The following is a 21,595-nucleotide window of genomic DNA, read 5'->3' on the forward strand; positions in this document are numbered from 1 at the left end:
AAATCAAAGGTTCCCCCTGCAGACAGTCCTTCCCTTCCTCTTGTTTTATTTTATTTTATTTTCATCTGTTCTGAAGAGCTGAAAGCCAACCATTTTCATGCTTCTTCTCCCTGTATTCCACAGGACATCCTCCCCATTTGACAGGCAGACACACGCTGCTCCTGAAGCACAAGGATCATCAAGTACCCAGGGTACAAAGCACTCTATTCTGTACCAGCCTGTGTGCCCATAAAACTGCAGGGCAGCTGTCCCCTCCTCACAGTCCTCCAGCCAGTTTGTCTACTTCAGCTCCAGGGAGGTGAAGCCCCAGCTGTGATCCCACATCCTCCCTGTGTTTCCCAGCCACCCCAACTTTTTTTCAAAGGAGTCCCCAGTCAGGATGGATGGTGGGAAAGGGGAGGTTGGAGGGACGTAGCAGGTGCCTTCACCTAGCACTGGAGGAACAGCCGTGTCCTAGCTCTGACAGGAGTCCCTTGGGATCACAGCAGGACAAGTCCTGGAGCACCAGCAGTACAGGGCAGAGATAATGAACACCGGACAGTGTGTCTTAACCCCACATCCATCCGTGGCTACCCCTGGGCAGGGGTGAAGCCACATCCACCAGCTGCCACAGAGGCTGTGCCCCAAGGTGACTTCTCTCCCGAGCGAGAGCAGCCTGGGTGAGGATTCATACTCCAGCTTCTGTCAGCTCCATGCCTCTAGCTGATCTCCAGAGCTGTTGATAGGCATGCCCAGGGTTTTTTATCCAACATCCGAGCAGCACCAATGGGCTTTGCATGGGGTGAAGCTGGATGGGCTGCTCAGGACAGCATGGCCCCATGCCAAATGATTTTCACTGAAATAATGAGAAACAGAGCTATTCCCTCAGCTGACAGTGAGAAGATGTCCTCAGCTTCTTGCACAACTGGGAAAGCAGCTGCACTGCCAACCCAGAAGGATTCAGGAGGGAGCTGAGGAGGCCAGGGCAGCGCTGCCGGGGCAGGAGAGGCAGTAGGACAGGCAGTAGCTGGCTCTGCCCACGGCCCTGGCTGGAACACCCAAAGTGAAACAGCAGGTGGGACAGGAGCTGCGAACCAGCCTGGTGCCTCAGACACCCTCAGAGCGGAGCATGGGACAGGGGAGGTTTGGTGACCACACTGACCATTGTCCCTGGCTGCTGCTGCTCTCAGCCCAAAGCTCACAGACAGGGCACCCCTCAGTGCTGCTGACAGCCTCCAGCCGTGCACCCCAGAGCTCAGCACGTGCCTGGGATTCCTGTGGCGCAACTGGCCGAGGCAGCTTCCAGTGCTTGGGCTTGTTTTCCTCGGAATTTCTATCCCTAAAGGGCCTTTTATGGTGCAAAAGGGAGAAATCTGGCCTGGCATTTCACCCCCAGACAGCAGAAGGCTCGATGTTAGGGCAGTTTAGTTCTGCAAGGGGCTCCCCCGAGTGCTACACGCAAATGAAGCTCAAACATCCATGTACAACAGCACAGGTGAGCAGGGGTAGCTGGGAATTTGCACAGCCCACCTGCTGTGTCCTGGTAATTAGTGCCTAGTAATCATCTTACATACAGATATGCCACATCTTCCCCCAGGAAAGGATGGGTGTAGCCTCAAAGGCATTTTTTTGGGTAAGGGGCACACTGCCATCTGAGGAGAAATGTAAAGGCTCCATCTAGAAAGCTCCACCTCACAGTTATGAGCTCCAGCAGTGCTAATGATAGTGCAGCCCTTCTATAAACTGTAATAATCCGTTTTCACAATCTGTCCGCAATTACTCTGCCCTGGGTGTGGAAACTGAGGCAAGGTTCAAGGCCAAAGCAAAAGGTGGTAGCAGAGCTGGGGTTTAAACTAAGGACCTTCTCCAGGAAAAATTATGTAGATTTACTCTCTACCCTAGATCTGAGGTGAAAGGAGGAGGGAGAAGAGCACGAGTCAGATTTACAAAAGGCATCAGGTAGAGAGAGTGGCTCTGCCCTGAGCAACACACACCAGGAATAAACACTGATGGGAACACTGAGCTAAAGTTTACAGGATGGGGAGCCTGAATTCCCCTTTCCCAGCGGGTCCAGCTCAGCTGGAAGCAGTGCCGCAGGAACAGGACTGGGGTTCCACACTGCCAGCAAGTACAGCGATCCCTTCCCTGCCCAGCAGCCACACCACTGCAGGGTCTGCTGGCTGAAGACTCTCTGGAGGAAACCAGCTTCCACTCTTACTTCCTCCAGCTCCAAGGTTTCCTTAATAGGAAATTATTCCCCGGCCGCACTGGGGAGGGATGCAGTCCCCGCCAGGGCAGCGGGTGCATTCCAGCCCCTGATTGAAAACACTGCAGAGCCGCTTTTGATCCAAAGTGTAAATAGTGTATAATAAAAAGAGATTCGTGTAAACCAGCCAAGCTCTCGGGGAGCAGCATTCGCAGCTCCAGCCTCCTTATTCACGCCGTGGCCACACGCTTTTCCTGGGCACAGCAAAGCTGGTGTCGGGCTGAGCCTGCCCTGCCAGGAGGATCCAGGGCCCCACACCACCCCAGCCTGTTATTTTTATCCTAGCTGGCCCTGCATGGAGCTTCACTTGCAATCCTGCTGGGTTTTCTCCACCCGTCCCTGAGGCAACTGGGTTTTGTTAAAAAACAATCAGTCATGCTCCCCACAAAAGCTTGGAGAAGAAATGGCTGCCAGGAGAGTAAAGCAGGGGTTTCTCCAAGGAGCAGAATGGGGTTCGGGAATAGGTGTCCTCATTTATTTCCCCCATCTACTTGATAATGAAGTAACTGATAATTAAACAGGAATTAAATGGAGTGAGACAGGACCGCCATGGAGTCACTGCCCAGCAGCTGAGCAAAGCCTGTGCAGGGTGAGGATTTCTTGGAGAGGCCAGGTGAAACCTCAAGGACTGTTACGACCACCTTTCCCCAAGAGGAGAAAAGTGAAGGCTCCAACCCTGCCTCCCAGATCTCTGTTGTCTGCGGGGTTGGCTCTGAGACTGGCAGGAATGCTTCAGGGGGAGCATGCTGCCAACACAGCTCAGACACAGGCAGGGATGTGAGCTGGAGGAGGAGAATTTCCCCTGCCCTTTCCAGGCAGACTCTGAAGCCACTCTTATTTCCTCTCTCTTCCATCCCAGGAGGGACAGTGGAGCAATTACACTCAGCTGCTAAACTTGACAACCCTAATGCATCCCACAAACTCCCCACAGAGCCACGCCAGGGCCAAGCTGTGTTCTGCTGCAGCCCCAGTTTGTCTGGGACACACCTTGCTGCTCACGAGCCTGTTGGATTTACCACAATCAAACCCCACTGTTTCTCATGCTGCCCCAACAATGCCCAGCAGCTCTGACAGCCCAGCACAGCATCAGGATGCTCCCTGTCCTGCTGAGTGCCAGGGCTGGCAACAGTTCCTGCTGTCCAGCACCTCCCCTCTGGACCAGGGCTGCAGGGGGACAGGAGAGGGGATGAGAAAAAGGACAGCTCCTGAACACAAGGGATGGGGACCATCACCGCGGGAACCTGGGCACTGGAGCTCCAAGCACCCACCTGGATGCTGCAATCTCTGACTTCTGCCGGGCGATGGCCGCAGCCCTCTGAGCCCCCTCCACGCTCCTGTCCACCTTCTGCCGGATCTTGGCGCTCTTGAGGGGTATCACACGCTTCTTCATGCCCTTGACCAGGACATTGTGGCGGTACTTGCCCTCCTCCTTCTTGCCATCGGGCAGCGTGGTGCAGCCGTAGCCGTGCCGCAGGTTGTCCAGCCACTCGCCCTCGTACTTGAGCCCGCTGGAGCGCTCGCTGACGCCGAAGCCAGCGCGCTTGTCGTTCTTCCACTCGCCCATGTAGGTCTCCGTGGTGGTGGCATCGATGTCGGACTCGAAGGGGGTGTATTCCTCGCCCTCGGCGCCCTCGCCCAGGCTGACAGTGGAGGTGGCGTCACTGGCAGCCGAGCTGATCCCACTCTCGCTCTTGAGGAAGCTGACGCGGCTCTTCTGGCTGGCCAGGGATGACTTGGACTCGGACTTCTTCAGCTTCCCCAGCAAGGAGCCCCTGCGGAAGAGCCCCCCTTTCTTGGGCTTGCCGGCCTCGGCATCCGCGTAGAGGCTGAGGGCGAAGCCGCCGCGGGTGATGGTGGGCGAGAGGGGCAGGCTCTCGGGGTTGGCGGCGGGCGAGTCCTGCTGGGGCAGGGTGCCATTGCTGTGCTCGCTGCGCAGGGAGGACAGGGATGTGCGCAGCGGGGAGCGCACCACGGAGGCCATGCCGTAGGGCACGCTCTGCCGCACGCCGTAGCCGTGCCGCATGCCGTTGGTGAACTGGCCCTGGTACGTGCCTGCGGGAGACAAGAGGGGCAGGGTAAGAAAGCAGCTTGGTCCTGGGAGAGCAAAGGGAGGTGAGCTGTGGGGTTGCACTGACCCCAACCCCACTGGTGCTCACCCAAATGTTAAAGCATCAGTGCCTAGGGAGCAGAGGACACCAGCCCAAGAGGCTCTGCTGGCAGGTGACAGCTCGCTGGAAAGGGACTGAGGCACCAGGGGACACTGGTGCAGACCCAAAGCCACTTACTGTATGGGATCTGGGTTTGCATCCAGAGCAGGGAGTGGGAGGCAGCCCCGAGGGGCGGAGTTTGGGCTGTGCAGAGGGTGGCAGCAGCCCCAGCGGGCATCTGAGCTGCAGTGGCACATCTCTCCTTCGCTTGATGACAGTCCCTTTCAGCCTGTTCTGCAGTCTGCCACTTGCAGGCTACCAGGACCATCTCTAGACCCCTGAGTCAGGATCCCACATGTCCATTGACTGCCCTGGTACCTGAAGCCACATCTCCTTGGTGCTGACATACGGCTTCTCTGAGTTCCCAAGATCAAGGCTTGTGCCACACTGCACAAAGAAAGAGATGGGCAAAAAAGGGAGGAGAGAAGCAGCTCTTTGTGGGGTTCCTTCAGCTCTGCCCCCAAAAGCATCACCCCACCACACTCCTCCAGACCCAGCTCAAGAGGGCAGACGATGATGGGAGACAAAGAGAGGATTGTGTTCACCGTGGCCAGGGCTGCACCTTGGGTACAGGACCCTGCTAAGGACCAGCAGGACTTTGGCAGTGACACCTTGAAGGACTGGGACACTGCTCCTCTCCAGACCCGCTGATCCCAAAGGTGAGCACACTTGCAGGCTCCAGCAGAGTGGAGACCCCCACTCTGACTTTTCTCACCAGGATGTCAAGAGACTTAAATTAGCTGCATCAGAAGCTCCACAAGAAGAGCTCCTGGGAAAGGCAGAGGGCTGGTGGGGCAAGAGACAGCCTTCACCCATAACACCCACCATGCCAGCACAGGGAAGGTCAGAGCATTTCTGAGCCCTGTGGATTGGGATGGGATGGGGTGGGATGGGATGGGATGAGCCTGGGATGAGCCATTTTCCCAGCCTGGCCCTTGTCAGTCTATAGATGCAGTTGCCTCAGAAACCAGCAAACCATCCAAAACAAGGCAGCATTCCACTCTGCTCCTGGCATTACAGGTCCTGGAATGGGCCATCCCACCCCAGACCAGCACCCTGTGGAAGAGATGCTGCCAGCAGCTCTCTCAGCTTGGGGCACAGGCAGAGGGTGATGGGGGAGCACAAATGCCTTTGGAAAGGCCACTCTATTCATTTACTCTCCCAGGTACTGCTTCATGTAAGCAAAGGGTCAGCTGTGCTGGGGGTATTTTCACTGACATCTGTCCTAAACCTGGTTTGCAAAAAGCAGTGACCTACCAGAAGACACATGATTTTGGGAGAGCAAGCACTCCCGCGGTCCTGGGGAGGCTCAGCCAGGGCTGGGCTGAGATGGAAGGGGGTGACCCATCTTCAAGGCATTAATCTCCCCCCTCAGACACTATTACTGAGCCCAGGGATGACCCTGCTCCCCAAGGAGCAAATCCAGTTCCTTCTTTGGCGATTGTGGGAGTGCATATTTTACGGTCTCCCAGGCTACTTCTGCAGCATAATCTCTCCCCCCAAGCTTCAGGTTTCGTTGAAATCCTCTTTGGACCCGCCTGTGGAGTGTTAACTTACAGTGCTGAGGGCCAGGAAAGACAAGAAGTGCCCGAGTGAGCAGCAGCTGCTGCCCTGGGTGAGCTGCCCCCAAGCCAGCCCCTACTCACCCTGCAACACAGAGATTTTGGGGTCCCCATGAACAGTTGGTCTCCCCTACAAAAACAGTAGGGATTCATGTAGTCCAGAGTATCTGCAGACTGCAGCCAGCCATGGGGAGCCATTTGCCAGAACAAGGGGCCATTGCCCATTTCCTTGGCAGAGCTTGAAGCTCTGCGAGGGAAAAATAAGGAAAAATAAGCATGGGTTTGGACACGAGCCTGGAGTCAAGGACCATCACTGGAGATCCCAGGCATCGGGGCGTGTTCCTCACCGTGCTCCCAAATCCCTGTCTGTGAAATGGTGATGAGTCTTCCAAGTGCAAACTGAAGTTCGAGAGACCCCCATAGTGCCCCATGTCCCTCCCTGGTGAGGTCAGTGCTCCATCCCACCCACCCAGCCAGCGGGAAGGGCTGACACACGATCAGGGTGACATTGGAGACCTTCTCCTCAGATGGGAACAACTTCACACGTATCAGGCTGCAGCTGATAATGCTGCCATGTTAATTCCCTGGAAAAGGAACTTTGGAAAAGTCTTGCAGGTTAAGGGGGTTCAGCCACTCCTCAGGGGTCAGACCAGAGCAGCTGCTGCACTCCAGCAAATCCCCAGCCCCCCTGTCCCCCTGAACAGCACCAGAGCCAGCTGGGTGGGAAAAGCCACATGGCACAGTGGGTCTCCAGGGAGCAGGGATGGGAGTGCCACCCTCAACACAGGGTTCAACACCAGCTCTGCAAGCTGGTCTCTGCTCCCTGATTTCAGCTGGTCCAGCACAAGCAACATCATCCCTGTGACCAGAGGTGCCAACCTTGCCTGGATGAACGGAGGGCACTGACACAGTGCTGCCCACGGCTGCTCAGCCAAGGCGGGGGTGAGCAGGCACTGCCATGTCCGTGTCATGCTGCCATTCCCTGCCTGGCTGAGGCTTCGTGCCAGGGCAGGGCCATAAACCACCGCTGGAGTGGAGCCAGAGGCTGCGGGGAGCGGCTGGAGGCGCCGGCGGCCGTGCGTCAGGGCACGCAAGGTTTGAGCAGAGCCAAGCCCTGCCTCACCAACACGGCCCAGTGCAGTAAGCTCAGGAGAAAATGGGGCTGTGCAAAATCTCTCTGCAGCAGGGCTGCACGTCCCCGAGCCACCACCACACCCCAATACCAAAACAGCCTGGAAAAGGGGAAAGGGGGGACGGGCAGCGCACAGAGCTGTCAGCCAGGCTGCCACGAGCTCACAGGCATCTGAGGTTCTGCAAAAAATAATTAAAAAGCAATGGATGTGGAACAAATAAATCTCTGTTTAGGATGAAAATGGGACAGAGCCCACTTCCCAGCCTCCCCAGCCCTGGTGATTCATCAGGGCAGTGAGACAGAGTCACATCATCCCACTGGGGTGTGATTACTGTGGGACAGGACCTCAATAATCCTTTACTGGCTGCATTTTTACTTGTCCTAATGACAAAAACCACCGGTTCCTCTGCAGCCCCCAGGAATACGATTCATCACCTCTGCACAGCCCCAACAAGGGGATGCTGCCAGGATAACTTCATAGGACAGGAAGGATTAAATTGTAGGTTTGATGGAAATTACATCCGTGCAGCCTTTACCTCCAAACACTCCAAAGGGGTGGGAGCACCCTCTGCTTCACCCTGGCAGCAGGATGGGATGGTGCATGCCTGCATCAAATGCAAATGCTTCAGCTCCCAGTGCCCTCCAGCCCGGCAGCAAGATCCCATCCCCAGCAGTGACACACTTCCCCTTCCCAGCCTGTCTCAAGGCTCCCATATAATTAGTGATGAATGTAAATAATACAAACAACTATGTAAATAATGCACACAGCTCAAATCGGATCCCTGCCCTACAGTCCCCTGCTGTCACCCAGATACTGCGATGACAGGCGGGTTAGAACTCAGTGTAAGTGGCCAGGGACATTTAAACAATGCACAGCACCATGTGCAGGACAGGCCAGCAAAAACTGAGTGCTGCTTTTTGGTGCCAGCAGTACTGTCTGGTGGGTCCTGCTGGAAAAGAAAGGCAAAGAAAACCACATAGAGAGGTAAAAAAGTTCACTGTATTAATTCACGGGTCACACTAAGCCAGGCAGGAGCTTTGCCACAGAGGCAGCAGACAAAAACCAGCACCATCGTGGCTCTCCCGCGCCCCTTTCCTCCTTTTCCAGCCACAATCCCATGGATGGTGCTCCTTCTGTCCCAGTCCAGGCCCCTTTCCACTGTGCTTGCCCTGCCACAGGGAGGAGTTTTGCTGCTCCATATCACTCATTTCATCTCCCCAGTAAAGCACTTCTGCATTTCTTTTCCCCTCTTCTGTGGTCTTGTGATCACTGACTGGTCTAATTGTTTCCCCGTGGTTAATTGACACTACTGTTTTCCTTAGCACCCTAAAGAACAAATTGCAGCATCAAAAATAAGTTGGGTTTAGCCTGCTGTGATTGCAAGTGAGGTTTTTTTTCCCCATATAGATACATACAAGCAGTTATTTGTACAGCAAAGACAGGCTTTGGGGTGGATCATGGGTATGCAGCACAATTCACCATTAGCAGTGAGATTTTTTTTCTGCAGTAAGACTTGACTCAGGGTTTTGACTCACAGTCAAATGTACAAAACATCCAAAAAATGAGGCCTTCCTTACAGCATGGACAAAACTCACCAGGCAAAGCCAAATAACTACATGTTTACTCATGTCTTATGTTGCAGAACAATGAGCTCCTTCATACTACACCTTCCACAACCCCACTCACTGTCTGCTTCAGCCAAGGCATTCTGCCCCTGTAAGGGCTCTGAGCTCTTCCCTGGTGACAGCAGCACACACAGGTACATCCAGCTCGGATGCCCAAAGAAATATATCAGAATGTCACTGTATCTGCCCAGCCATACCAGGGGCTCTGATCCCCTTGGCTGATTTCAATCCATGTTACAGAAGGCTCCTTAAAGCCATCAAGTCTTCCATAGCTTTCACAAAAATAGGCTTTTGGTAGTGGGGAGAGAGTGAATAACCCACACAGTGCCTAGGCGGAACTGTACCATGACCCTGGTTCTTATTAGACACCAAAAATCTACATGGGATTTCAAAAAACTTCACTCTAGATTTGGGCTTTTTTTAGCCACCAATCTTGGCCAGACACAAGATTCAAACACAGACAACCCTATAAGTATATTTTAAAACGTGAATTTTTATGTATGTCTATATATATATGCATATATAAAAAGTTAAAGTCTATTTTAAAACATCAGAATCAGCTACATTTCCCCGAAATCTGCAAGCAGCCCAACCATGACCTAAAGTTTCTGACGACCTGGCAAGAGCTGCACATTCCCAGAACCCTTTTCCTCGTGTGGCTGGCTTCCAAGGGACTTGGGAATCGTGTCCCCTACTCAAGGGACGGCAGATATCCAAAGCTTTTCCAGATGTTTATCTTGGCAACCTCAAATTCAAACATTAACAGGTCCCATTAGCAGTCTGGCCACATCTGGATCTTGCAGGTGGTTACTGTGTGCAGGTGAGGAGACAAAAGAGGGAAAGGTCCCGCAGGTCAGTGAGACCATTCCACCCCTGTCCTACAGGTGGGAAGCTGGATGGTGATCCCTGGCTTTGGCTGCAGTTTTCTACATGTTCCTGTGCCATCAGAGAGGCTCATGCACTGAATGAACAGCTCACATCAGCCAGGGTATGATGACCCAGCACACGGAGCAGCCGCTGGGCACCCCAGTACAACCCTCGTGAGCCTCGTGGGGCTGAGCTCAGTGTTTTGGCAGGGCACATCTTCATGGATCAGGGCTAAACTGCCAGCCTCGAGTGGCACCAGGGATCATGCAGCTGGCACGTTCTTGGGTGTGGGACAACACCCCAGGGAGTGCTGTGCTGACAGAAGCAGGATATTCTATATCCTTACAGGAGAAAGCAATGGCTCATCTTTCCCGCTCTTCCGCCCCAAGCTTTCAGTCTAATATCTAATCAAACCCGTATGTCAAATCTTAACAACCAAAATTCTCCCCCAGAACATTAACTGGAATGCCAGAAGCCCTTCACCCTTAGAAGGATTTGCGTTTTAGGAAGCAGCAAGGAAGCAACTGTGCAAGTTCAAAGGAGACCTTGACATCTCCAGAATGAAATTCCCCACGGCAGCCATTGCTGACAGTTACTTGCTTGCTGCTCTTTACTCATCAGAGCACATCTTCCATGTCAACTACACATCTTCTGGCCTCACGTGAAGGTTCTGTGCACCGAACTGGCCACACAACCTCCACCTGTTAAACCATTCCACAGCCACAGGACAGAGAGGGGAGAAAATTTAAGGAGCTGGAGGGAGGGATGTGTCAGTTTGTATCTGTACCTCCAACATCCAAGGGCACAAGGAAAATGGGTCAACTTCAAGAGTCTATTCCCAGGCTTAAAGTCAGCCACAAACCCACACAACTCATTGAGAAATACTTAAGAAAAACATAGCCCTGAAAGCCAGTCTTGAATGAGTCCATTTTTCTAATGCCTATAAATGTGATGCTTTTCATTCTGAAGGTTTATATTATTATGGGTATTTTGCTTTATAAACTAACTCCAGTGCCTGTCCTAGATAAATATAGATGCAATTTTGATCCGTATTTTGAAGGGTATTTCTTTCAAATCACCCTCTCTATTTAGCTATCCTAAATGTGGCAGCCCGGAACATTACCGTGCTACAGAGCTACAAAATTACTTGCACAGAAATTCTTGCAATGTTTCTAACCCCAGAATTGCCACTAATGCAAGAACACAATTAGACCAAACATTTACAGAGCACAACAAATATCTGACTACGTGGTGCAGCTGTATAGTAGCAAGGGTTGAAAGCTTCCAAATAACTGAAGGGATTTATTTTGGGGAAAGGCGTGTGACTACATATTCTAAACAGCTCAGATAGACTCAAAACTCTTTGGCAAAGCAGATGTGCAGGCAGCCCATCAGAGGCGTGCAGGCAGTGTTTGATGCATAGGGAAAGCATGCTGTGATGCTGTGGGTGGCTTATATCTGACATGAGGACATTCACAGCTCGCTGCCTGGTGGGTGAGTGCATGGCTCGCTGCAGTCATGCACCAGCTGGGACTTTGTGGGCTGGTTCAGCCAGAAGCTGCAATAACCACTCCCCGTGGAACCAGGAGTCAAAGACCACACAAAATCAAGTTGCTTAGTGTTAACTACCAATACAGGCACTTAAGAGCAGCTTGGGGCAATGCTCCTGCTGCTCCTCCCTCGTGTCCGCAGACAGTGAGCCACGCGTGCTGCATCCAACTGGGAAAATCCGGGCACGCACACTTTGACGAGATGGCTGCACCCCAAGCTCCCCTTCTTGACTGAAGCACCCCATTGGCTCACTGTAGGACACTGTGCCTGTCTAGAGCTCACTAGTGGGGACAGGGCCAGGTCACCTCTTCAGCAGGGACAAAACATGAAACCTCTGTTGTCACAGGCTGGGTATGACGCTGTTCATCCCCCTCCCATTCCCTCTGGAGCCACCCTTACCTCCGTCAGCGTAGGTCTCGGTGCCGTAGCCATCCTGCAGGCCATTGTTCCATGTACCCTCGTACTTGGCTCCGCTGCTCATGCTCTGCCTCGCGCCATACCGTCCCTTAAAGCCATGGGTCCACTCGCCTCTGTAAACCCACCGTCCTTTGGTCTCGATTCCCAGGCCGTGCCTCTTGCCTTGGGACCAGTAGCCTTCGTAGGTGTTGCCACTGGGCCACGTGTATATGCCCACGACCTCGAAGCCGTAGTTCCAGGAGCCTGAGTACTCCCCCTGGCCCTTGGGCCCGGTGCAGATGCCATGCCCGTGGGCTTTGCCCCCCTCCCAGCCCCCGCAGTAGGCGCCTCCATCATCGAAATCAAACCTGCCGCCGCTCATGGTGCCCTCCGGTGCCCCTCAGCCGGGCAGCGTTCCCAGGGGCAGCGCTCCGGGGCTCCCGCATCCCCGGAGGGAACGGGCTGGGCGCCGCTCCTGCCTCGCCCGGCCCGGCCGAGGGGCTGGGGCACGGGAGGAGAGAGAAATTGGAAGAGAGGGAGGGGAGAGGGGCGGGCCGAGCCCCAGCCCCCCCGTAGGGGCAGCCGCTCCGCGCCGGTACCTGCCCCGCGGGCACGGGCATGGGCCGCCCGGGGAGCCGCCCCCGCGGCAGAGGGAGGGATGGGGGTCCCGGTCCCCGCGGCGGAGAAGGGATGGGGTCCCGAGCCGGCCGCTCTCCCCCGCCCGGCCGCCGCCGCCCGCCCCGTCCCGTCCCGCTCTCCTCCCCCGCCGGGAGAAAGGTCAGCGCTGCCCTAACAAGGCCATCGGATCCCAGGAGCTGCTCCCAAAAATAACCCCCCGGAGTCCGGCCCCCGCCTCGGGGCCCTTTTATGAAGGAGGGGAGAGAGACACATCCCACCCCCCCGCCGTCCCCCGCCCCGGGCAGGGATCCAGGCGGAGAAGAGGCTGGGAAAGTAAATGTCTGCTTAAAATAGAGCCTGGGAAGGGGCCGCTGCGCTCCCCCCGGGCCTGCAGCCGCTGTCCCGCTCCGCCGGAGCCCCGCGGGCCGCGGGGACGGAGCGCCCGGGACAGGTCACTCACACCGTGTGTAACTGGACAGAGGTAGAACAAGGAGTTAGAGCTCAGCCGTCACCCGAGTGCAGCGTACAGCTCACTCAGCCCCTCCGCTGCTTCCCAAGTGACTTTCCAGAGCTGCTTTACGGTAATGAAAGGAGTTCACCAGTAGCCATTTACCCCTCTCTCCCAAACAACAACAAACTTCCCAAATTTCCTTCTGTTTAACAGCCAGCAGCAGAATTTAGTCGATGTGTGAAAAAGACCACAGACAGCTGCAGACACACAGAGTAGGGACAGGACACCTTGTGTGTAATAATGTCACCAAATACAGATGGCAGAGGACGAGAAATGATAATCCAAGCCCTCTATTCTTGCAGCACACTCATCCCATTCCTAAAGACACTGTCACAGCAAGACCACGGAGAAATGACCTTCCCTTACTGACCACCATGCTGAGAAGCTGCAGGAGCTGTGGGGTGTTATCAGCCCTTCCAGGGGAGATCCCAAAACCCCCCCAAACTCTGGGGCAAAGCTGCTACAAACAGCGGTGGGTTCAGACTTGCGTAACACAGTTTTACAACTCGGACAACCTCCTCACTGGCATTTCTAGGAAGAAAAGGTACAGAGGAACCACCCAATATATAACTGCAAGAGAAGCTGTGTGTATGGACAGCACATAAACACAGAACACCTGCAGGCACAGGTGAGAAGGACCAAGTTACAAAGTTAATTACAAAGGGCTCCACTTTTATTCCGCCACAGGAAGGAACTGGCTCTTTGGTAACGGACTCCAGTGTGACTCAGAAGAGCCACTTGGCAGAACCAGCCCTCTAAAGCTTTCTTTTTAAAAAAGTCAGATTTTGAAATAGGCTCAAGTTAAATTTTTTCGTTGTTGTTTTAAACTAAGCTTTTAGACTACTTAGGCAAGTTTTCAAGGTTCTTGCTGCATGATTAAGGGCCATAAATTCACATTTTCTCAAAGCAAAACCAGAGGGTTTTGCTCTGTGGTTTCTGGGAAGACCAAAACATCTTAAAACACCTTGTACTAATAGAAGAGAAAGCGTTAAGGCAGCGGTTGCAGCAATTCACGATCTTCTATTCCACAGTGTTCCAGCACTTACAAGCCCAAAGATGTCGTAACTGTCCCAAGAGGATGCCAAGTTCAGGACTATTGTAATTATTTACTTAGCAACTTCTCCTAATTGCATAGCACAGTTGTGAACTGATTGCACACTTTGTTTAAACATTAATAACTTATGCAGATTTTGGCATTTAAAGAGCTCTTGCTGACCGCCAACAAACCCACACAAAATTCAGAAAGCACTGACAGTCTGTGTGCACCAAGGCACCACACAGAACTGCTCGTTTCTTCATTGTGGCAGAAAAATTCCCATTCTCCCCTGAAGACTGAGCTGGCTGCAGCAGCCAGCCCTGGCCTGGGGCTGACCTCTAGTGGCACTGCTCATGTCCCTTCCCAGTCAGCTCACATCTTTCTGCTCTCTATTTTCACATCTGGATTTCAATCCACTTTAACACAGTTCTGAGCAGTGGACAGTGCATTCCTAAACCCTGCAGTACAGGTCTGTGGTCACTAATGAATGAAATGGTAAAAGCAGTGCAGTCTTCGAAGGCACTTTCAACCCCACAACGGTGCTGGGGTTGGAATTTTCATTTGAGAGCACTTAAGAATAATTATTAGAGAAATAAGGCCATCCTGCACTTTGCAACCAGTTTTGTAGACAACAGTTACCAAAAAATTGTCTTGAATTCAGAACACAGGTGGCAGAAATGCAGCTATTGAAGAGCAGGGAAAGAGATGTGGGACCCAGGTACATTCTGCATGGTGTAGGTGACACTTCAGAACTGGCAAAACAGGTAAACTTACGTGGCCACTTGTTCTAAGACACCAAGTGCTGCCACAGAAATTACAAAAAAAAAAAAAAAACAAAAAACCCACCCCAAGAGTAACACCAAATGATTTTGCAGGAAAATGTTTGTCTCCATTACTTCTCCAGACCTTACACATCAGAAAAGTTGAGGTACTGCAAATAGTAAAGACAAACCAAACACAACTTTTCTCTCCCTCGACAAATTATCTTATTTGATGGGATGCTCCTTTGCTAGACACTCATAAAAGAGACACTGTGGTGATGCACACTCTGTATGGAGAACTGCTTGCTTCTGAAGCAGTAAATTCCAGGAAGAATGCAAAGCTGGACAGGGCAGCTAAAGTGATGATGGTTTAGAAAGACTGGAGTGGAGAGACAGTGCTCACGATTTCCCTACAACTGACAACTGTTCACCCCAGTCTGTGGGTCTTAATACCTGAAGGAAGGGTAATACTGGTCCTATAAAGCATGCTAAAAAAGAAGCTAAAAAAAACCCCCAAACTGGCAGTGTATGAATTAAAACCACTGAAACAAGCAAATGCTGGTTTGGTCACCATAAAAAGTACAGTGAGCAGAGCCCATGGCCTCCCTTTTCCTTTGGTTAACCACAGCAGCAACTCCCCCAAAGAATGCAGGTTTCTCCTGCTGCAGACAAATCTCTAAGGCCTGTTGGAAATTCCATAAAAGGTTTGCTTTCCACTTTTCCAGTAATAGTACCAAGGGGAGGATAGGAGATGGTCACACTCCTTTACGAAATAAAATCAAAGGCGCAAGCATCCAAAACCACAAGCCTGAGTCTTACAACCTGAGGTCAAAGTGATTTCAAAGAAGCTGAATGACACCAAGTGTCTCACAAGAAGAGCTCTAATCACCAAGCAATCTAGGGATTCTTCTCCAATGAAGTAAAAAGAGGATTTTGAAAACAAAGCAGAATTAAGTGTTCTGTCTCTTAAGCACAGGCAGATACGCTCTAGGTACATTTACCACATTATCTATTCCAAGCTTAAATTATAATGCTGAAACTAAACTGTTTGTCCAGCTTAAATAATCAACATCAGCTGAGATGCAAAGAAGTGTTTTTATTGCAAGCACAGTGAGTAGGGAGTGGGTTGCATATTCACACGATGTGCCTGAGGGCAGATTTAAACCAGCCACCCTTCTGGTTTTAGTGCTCATTGCTGTCAGGTGTACATCATTTCTGCCATGTGAGACATTTTCTTTGGAATATACAAGTAATACTCCATGTATCCCGAAAGATCTTCAATAGTCACATCATCCACAAAGGCCCTGGCTTGCTCAGAGCAAGAGCGTGGAGAACTTGAGGGAGTTCTTGAGGGCAAAGGCTGTGAGTGATCCTCAGAAACCATTCTATCAGGTGCCAGCGGGAGGGTGTTCTGCAAGCCAGAGAATTTGTACACTTCCATATCTTGCCACAGTTTGCACTGACAGGCTTTATCTGCACACACACATGGCTTACTCGTGTTCAGCTTGGACATAGACTGGAAGTCAGAAAGCTCCGTAGTCTTTAGGCTTGCTCTGGATACTGGAGAAGCTGCAGCTGGAGAGTTCTCCTGTGTGTTCTCTGATGTCAACTGTGCAACAGAAACTCCCAAAGGCTCAGCAGCTCCCTTCTGGCAAACGTCCGGAGCGACGCTGCAGTGTTCATGTGCACAAGCTTCCTTTGGGACTGGCATCCCAAACCCACTGCTGTCCTCCTGGGCATCAGCCTGGCTCTTCTGCACCAGCTGGCTGCATGTGGAATGTGATTTTGTGCTGCAATGGATAAACTTTGGAGGATGAAGAATTGGAGACTTGGAACGCCTGCGACGCTGGGTTCTCACAACTCCTCTCAAAGGCTTCTTCACAGACCTGCCAGGGAAAGAGACAAAAGAGAATGAAGATTCACTAAAAGACTTATTGCTGGGTTACAAGTAACACTGGGCAAAATCTCTACTGCATTTATATTGCATGCACCAGCTTTAAATTCGTAGTATTTGCTCAGGGTATTCTGCTATCTTGGAATTTGACTTTGTTCTAGTCAAGCAGCTGTATAAAATATAAAAGGGACACCACAGAAATGCATCTCAGAGAGTGGGCTTTAAAGGTTAGAAAATGAGTAAAGCATGTGAGACATGACAAAATAATCTCCACAAGAAGGACAAACACAAGAAAAGAGCACAAAACTAATGAATCAAGGGCAAAGGGTGGTTTTGTTTCAGATGAGCATGAAGTTCTGCAGAGATACTCCAGAAACCAATTCTTTGTTTTAATCTAGTTCCCAAGGCACAATGACAGCTTCTGCAGTGTCAAACAATGACTGAAAGAGATGCATTCATGATTGTCTGATTCAAAACCAGCAGCTCACATTTGTATTGAGAAACATCTATAGATGTTTAGCAACCTAGAGGTGACCAGCATTTCCTTTCACTTCATGTAACTGTGAAGAATAGCAGTCATATATGAAGAGAAAAAGGTGGTGTGAGTATTTTAAAAAGTTCTTTAGCAAAGACAATTCAGGTCCCTTGTTTAGAGGTGCACGAACTAGAAACTGTCTACTTAACATTCCTTTTCAGTGCAGTATCATTTGAAATAGTCTGATAATCCCAAGCTTCTCTTACCCATGCCAGGTTTCCTTAGAAGCACACACATTCTTAGGCTTGGTTTCATCTGCCACTGTTCTAACTATTGTTCTGGGACTTGTCCCATCACCCACAGAGAGAGAAGCAGTCGATCTGTGAGAGACAAAATGAAGAGTTAACAGTCTACACTGGTTAGCATTGTGATTATGAAAAAATATCCTCATGCATCTTCTTTCCCAGAAAATATTGCTCCAAATCGTTTAGAATATGTCTTGGAAGACCTGCCCACAAAGACCCAGATCAGAAGCACAAGTGTAGACACACTCCTATCTCCAAGGTTTGTATAAAAGACCCTTTCACCGAGCGCTGCCGTTCACAGCTCCACTGCAGATCCAACCCCACGTGTCAATGACAAACACACACAATGGCCAAATTTCAGCTTCCCAGGAGAGGGGAGGGCAGAAACACCATCACTGAAGAAACACGTCTCCTTTTCCAGAGACAAATAAGCCATTCTTTCCTAAAAATAAATGTTCTTTGGACATAAATAGACTTTGTTTAGCTGAAGAACACTTAAGCCTCTGTCTAACAGTCTGTCAACATAAGCTAAAACTCTTCATACTCCTGCAAGTTGAATCATTTGAGCCACAGAGTTCTGTCAGACCTTCAGCTTCTATTCAAGACAGGGACATTAGCAGATTTACTAAATTTTCTGGTGCTATAAATTCATTCCAGACTCTCATTTTGAAGGACTTAGAGTAAGCCCGAGAATAATTTTTTCAAGTTGTGACTTCACATATTACATTGGAATTCCCAATAAAATTATTTCCCAAATCCTATGCTAAATTAGTTTGTAAACAGGATAGATTCCCTGAAAAGCAAAAGTAAGTCCCCACACACTGATCTAGGGTAGGGTTAAGGGAATCCAAACTATTAATCAAACTAATTTCCATTTAAAGAACAATGAACACAGAACACAAGATCAAAGGCTACCAGTAAAAACTCCAAAGTGATCAAATATGCCCAGCTGGAGGATGGTACTAGAGATACTGAAGAAATGAAAGGTAATTAATTACTAATGAGTTTAACTACTTAAACAAAAAGATAGTTTTAGAAGCCCATCTACTCACAATCTCAGCTCTGTGGTAATTCTAGTTACCACCTTGATCTTTACATGCTGCTTTACCTACTCTTTCATTTCAGTGACAGTGTAATTGCATCACTGACAACAGCTTACTGGAAGACAAGATTATACAGGTAATATGCAATGGTGCACATTTGTCAGCAGAAAAAAACATTATATGGAAGCCTTTCTTTACTTAAATTCAGGTAAAAATTATCATTACCAACAGAAGACACATGGTGCTTGTGTTCTGCCACCTGGGACAATGAAGTTAAGTGTCTTGTGTCAAATGTCCACAAACCAAGACAACACAAAAAGTATTCTTTCCCATTTAGAGATTTTGGTTATAAATAGCAATTCTGTGACAGCAATGAAAATAGCTTGTGTGGGAATCATGCACTGAATCAAATGCTCTCCCTTACTGACATGGAAAGAAAGTTTCTCTCCTGGGAAAAGATGTGATTTTATTCTCATGACAGGCCTTCAGAGCCATGGCAATACGCTAACTTCAACAGCAGAGTTCTAGTCCTATGGACTTTAGTACTGGTAACCTCTGGCAGACAGATTCATGCCAAAATTCATTTCAAGCACATTGTCAGCTGCTGATGATGGTGAGGTTTCCTTCAAGCCTGTTGCAAGCTGACAGCAATCAAATTACAATTCCTTGAGAAGTACAGTCTGCAGGTAGTGAATTTATTTCAGTCTGTTCCACTACAATGAAGGCTTTCTGTGCCTAACCTTTCACAATTACCTCATTCCCTCAAATTTCACAGCAAGGGTGTTGCCTTTGAGTCCATCTGTAAGATGTTAAGTCTGTGCCTCCCTGTGGCGCTACCTACCCAGCTGTGTCAACTCTCAGCTTTTTGAAGGCTGTCTGCAGGCTTTCCTCTTCTCCATCCTTAGCTTCTGATTTCATCATTGGGATGGCCAGAAGGTGATGGAATTACCATGTACTGCTACAAGCAGAAAAAAGACATATGAAAATAAGGGCCAAATCCTTGTTAAAAACATTAGTTGCCCAGCAGCGCTGTAATACATGAAAATAAACTCAAAATAGCACAATGAGCACACAAAGCTGAGGTCATTCTAGTAGAACATTTTTGAAAGCTGATTCAGAACAAGCTTTATGATACCCAAGAATGAAACAAACAGTCTCTTGTACAACTGTAGGTGAATTAACAATTCAAAGTCAAATCTGGTGTCAACAGCATCTTGCACATACATTACAGTACAGCCAGGCTCTTCCACTTGTCTTACAGCGCTACCAGAATAATTGTAGAGGAGGTGAAAGTGAGAAGGAACAACACCATTAGAAACAGCCAACCTTCTACAACTCTTATTTCCAAATCTGGGGCTCAGTGTTACACATACACTTTAAAAAAACCCAAACCAAGAGATTTTTCTTAAAACAAGATAAAGTTTTAAGCCAAACAAAACTTTTTGACCTTATGTCTAGGTTCCAGCAAGAGTTATACAGTCCTATCAGAACATGGTATTTTGGTTGCCAATAGCTGTTAAAATTTTCCAGTATCAGCTCGTGAACAAGTACAAAGGCAAACAAATACAAAAAGCAATCAGAAAGCCTTGCTTTAAATAAATAAAAAAAATTATAAAAACTAGCTGATGTTTTTTTTTTTTTATCAACCCTGGCCATCATTTAATTTAGCTACAAAGGATCTAAAATCTTTCTAAGTTTGATGCTCTTTGGGCTTGCTGGAGGTCAGGCACTAGCTGTTTATGCCAGGGTCTAGACTTTCCAGTCCTGTTTAACATCTTCATTAATAACCTGGATGATGTGGCAGGGTACCCTCCCCACATCTGCTGATGTCAGCAAAGTGGGACCTTGACAGGAACCTCATGAACTTCAGCAAAGGGAAGTGCAAAGCCCTGAACAAACTTTTTTTGTAGCAAGGAAAATAACTCTCTCTTCACCGAGACCTTTTTATCTGCAGCTCAGTTACTTATGCAGAGGGACAGGGGTAATTTTTGTTCCCTCACCCCCCCCCCATTCCAGTTGGAGGTGGCAGCTCTCCCCACTGTTGTTCTGGCTGCTCACTGTGCTGTGACTTCACCTGGATGCCCTGGATTGCAGACAGCAATTATGACACACACAGAAGGATAATGTATCATAACAATTTCAAGGCACATGTTGTCCAATGAGTCAGACAGGGAGTAAACAGGAGAGAAAGAAGCTTAAAACACTGACAACATGATGCTCATCTGAGCAAGTTGCTATTTCATATTTTCTCTTAGCCAAATACTACTGCTGTGGTGAAACAGATGGTCCCTACTTCACTTCATTTTTATTCCTTGGCCCCTCAGTCATCCCTAGATGATTCTTTAAACTGAAAAAAAAATCAGGCTACGTAATTTTTTTTTTAAATAGCAAACTCCTGTATTACATAACCTCAGCAGGAAGATGAGGGTAAAAAGTTTATAAATCACTGTACATTACTCAAAACAGAGTAACAGTTTTTAGACTAAATATTTTATCATGGTGTCCTTCATCACCAACATTGCAAACCTCAAAACAATGCAGAATTTATTTAGATAAAAGCCTACTCACTGGGTGATAAATAAGCTCAAGCATTTTAGACGCACCAGCCAACTAGCACCAAAAAAAAAAAAAATTACTGTGAAACCCAGCCAAAGTTTACCGTGTCAAAAAACACATTGAAACTTACGTTCTTTACCTCCCAGGAAAATACCCATCTTCCCTGTTCCGTTTTATTTTCAGCTATTTTCCAGCCACACCGCACTACAAACCCAAGCGAGCGCAGTGCCGGTCATCCAGCACGGCTCCCGCGGTGACGACGGGACAAGGCACGGGCACCTCTCCATGCACGGCGGGCTAAGGACGGGCACGTAAAGGGATGGCCACAAGCTCCCGGGCGTTCCGGGCCACGGCCCCAGGGGGCAGCACACGGGCCGCGGGACAAGAACTTTTCTATTTTCAATTTTTATAATTTTGCATTTTTTAATTCCGTATTTTTAACCGCTCGGAGTTCCCTCCCCAGCCCTTCCCGCCCGCACGACGGGGAGCCCCAGCAGCCCCCGCCGCTACCCCGCGGCCCAGCTCCGCGGCTCGGCCGTGACTCAGCACCGCCCGCGCCCCGGCGGGGCTCGCCCAGCGCCCTCCGCCCTCACTGGGGGACCGGCGCCGGGAACCGCGCGGGAAAAGTCTCGCCGCGGGGACACGACGGCGCCCACCGGCCCCGGCCGCTGGGGGAGCGAGGGGCGATCCGCGCAGGGCAACGGGACAAGGACGGGGATGGACACGGGGATGGACACGGGGACGGGCCCCGCACTCACCGCGCTCCGCGGGCCGAGCCCGCCGCCTCCCGCCGCCCCCCCGGAACCGCCG

At 50.2% G+C, this 21,595-nt stretch overlaps 2 protein-coding genes across 6 annotated transcripts in view; both read right to left on the reverse strand.

The window, feature by feature from the left end:
* Nucleotides 1-12,328, reverse strand: part of JPH2 (junctophilin 2) — a 31,776-nt gene extending 19,448 nt beyond the window's left edge. The window contains exons 1-2 of the mRNA XM_042049513.1: nucleotides 11,590-12,328; nucleotides 3,514-4,297 (exon numbers count right to left, since the gene is read on the reverse strand). Coding sequence (XP_041905447.1) covers nucleotides 3,514-4,297; nucleotides 11,590-11,968 — 1,163 coding nt within the window. The 5' untranslated portion in view covers nucleotides 11,969-12,328. The remainder of the gene's footprint in view (nucleotides 1-3,513; nucleotides 4,298-11,589) is intronic.
* A 3,260-nt stretch (nucleotides 12,329-15,588) lies between these two features.
* Nucleotides 15,589-21,595, reverse strand: OSER1 (oxidative stress responsive serine rich 1). Of its 5 annotated transcripts, none has more exons than XM_042049550.1 (4): nucleotides 21,544-21,595; nucleotides 19,071-19,187; nucleotides 17,148-17,261; nucleotides 15,589-16,398 (listed from the first exon to the last, which is right to left on the reverse strand). In XM_042049550.1, exons 2-4 carry the CDS (start codon nucleotides 19,148-19,150, stop codon nucleotides 15,711-15,713), a joined length of 882 nt encoding a protein of 293 aa, XP_041905484.1. In that variant the 5' UTR covers nucleotides 19,151-19,187; nucleotides 21,544-21,595; the 3' UTR covers nucleotides 15,589-15,710. The 5 variants fall into 5 exon arrangements, with proteins under 5 accessions (XP_041905484.1, XP_041905462.1, XP_041905502.1 ...); XM_042049528.1 differs by having other exon boundaries at nucleotides 19,071-19,184; nucleotides 21,544-21,585; XM_042049568.1 differs by lacking the exon at nucleotides 21,544-21,595 and adding an exon at nucleotides 20,925-21,223.

This window comes from Corvus kubaryi, unplaced genomic scaffold (genome assembly GCF_017639235.1).
Source record: "Corvus kubaryi isolate FWS band 111438036 unplaced genomic scaffold, C.kubaryi_AGA036_p1.0 134, whole genome shotgun sequence".
NCBI classification, from domain to species: domain Eukaryota; kingdom Metazoa; phylum Chordata; class Aves; order Passeriformes; family Corvidae; genus Corvus; species Corvus kubaryi.

Coding starts and splice junctions, on each gene's coding strand:
- OSER1 (XM_042049550.1), bottom strand. CDS start 19,150: ATGATGAAATCAGAAGCTAAGGATGGAGAAGAGGAAAGCCTGCAGACA. Junction 17,262..19,070: donor CTGAGAGTTGACACAGCTGG/GTAGGTAGCGCC, acceptor TGTCTCTCACAG/ATCGACTGCTTCTCTCTCTG. Junction 16,399..17,147: donor TCTAAGGAAACCTGGCATGG/GTAAGAGAAGCT, acceptor TTTCCCTGGCAG/GTCTGTGAAGAAGCCTTTGA.